Source organism: Solanum tuberosum, unplaced genomic scaffold (assembly GCF_000226075.1).
Source record: "Solanum tuberosum cultivar DM 1-3 516 R44 unplaced genomic scaffold, SolTub_3.0 contig00975, whole genome shotgun sequence".
Lineage (NCBI taxonomy): Eukaryota > Viridiplantae > Streptophyta > Magnoliopsida > Solanales > Solanaceae > Solanum > Solanum tuberosum.
In genome coordinates, this window is record NW_006241654.1 from 1 (window position 1) to 1,280 (window position 1,280).

General features: G+C 40.8%; 1 protein-coding gene across 1 annotated transcript; it reads left to right on the top strand.

Moving 5' to 3' along the window:
* Nucleotides 1-160: 160 nt before the first annotated feature.
* On the top strand, nt 161-1,276 carry LOC102606088 (cold-inducible RNA-binding protein-like; the record flags this gene model as incomplete). Its single annotated transcript, XM_006368045.1, has 3 exons — nt 161-307; nt 421-590; nt 878-1,276. Coding segments are annotated over 3 exons (716 nt in total), but the record flags the coding sequence as incomplete, so codon positions are not given.
* Nucleotides 1,277-1,280: the final 4 nt, after the last annotated feature.

Below are 1,280 nucleotides of genomic sequence, written 5' to 3' on the forward strand. Positions count from 1 at the left end.
TATTTGAATTGAATTGAAACATTATTGATTACTTGCAATATGCACAGTTAGTCATATACTTGTGAGACTGTGAGCTTGGTTGGTGGGTCTCAATTATTTATTAGTGTTTTGAGTATTACATGTTTTCTTTAGCTTCAGCTGAAAATCATCTTATTATAAGTCCTTGAAAGATTGTGGCTTGCCAATTGTGGTGTTCTCTTTTTCCAGGTTGAGATTAAAAGAACCATCCCAAAAGGATCTGCTGATTCAAAGGATTTTAAAACAAGGAAGATTTTTGTTGGTGGCATTCCAACTACCATGACCGAAGGTAACATTGTGCCATTTTGTTCTATACTAACTAGTTCTGTTGTCTGACAGTTGCAGTAGTATTCTTTAAGCTTGAAGTATTTAAACTGTTGTCTCTTGTACATTAATTGTCAGATGAATTCAAGAACTTTTTCTCTAAGTTTGGGAAAGTAACAGAGTATGAGATCATACGAGATCACGTGTCCAAGCGTTCTAGAGGCTTTGGATTTATTGTGTTTGACAATGAAGAAGTAGTTGATAATTTGCTGGCTGAGGGAAATAGGATGGACATGATGGGTACTCAGGTAAGTTTTGTAGGATATTTCTTCATGATCTCAAATGTTCTGGGACATGACTGTCGTGCGTACATAGTGGATCCTCAGGATTGTGCTTTCATAGCATACCCCAGCCTAATTTTCTCCTTTTAACATATACCTATATGCCATAAGGAGCTGCTGCATATGTGGTAGTTTAATGTAATGCAAGGAGTATAGGTTTGTAGGTTTCTCCATTGAGTATGCATCTTTTAGTGCTCAGCTGTCAGGCTATTATGCAGGTGGAACTTCTAGGTTAACTTGCTTCTTTGTTGTAGGTTGAGATCAAGAAGGCAGAACCAAAGAAACCCTCAAACCCAGCTTCTGCTCCTGCATATGGTAGTAATTCTAGGGGGCGTGGATATGGTGATAGTTATGGAGGATTTGCCGATTCATATAGCGGTTATGACAGTGGAGGTTTTGGCCCTGCTTCTTATAGGTCATTTGGATCTAGGTATGGTGACTATGGATATGGTGGTAGATATGGAGACTTTGGCAGTAGTGAATTTGGTGGTTACCGTGGAGACCCCTCACTTGGTTATTCCAGTCGTTTTGGCTCGTATGCTGGTGGTTATGGTGGGGGATACAGTAGCAGTGGGCTAGGAGCATATGGCCGTGGAGGTGGTTATGGTGGTTATGGGGGAGCTGGCCCTGGTGCTGGTTATGAATCTGGCCCTGGTG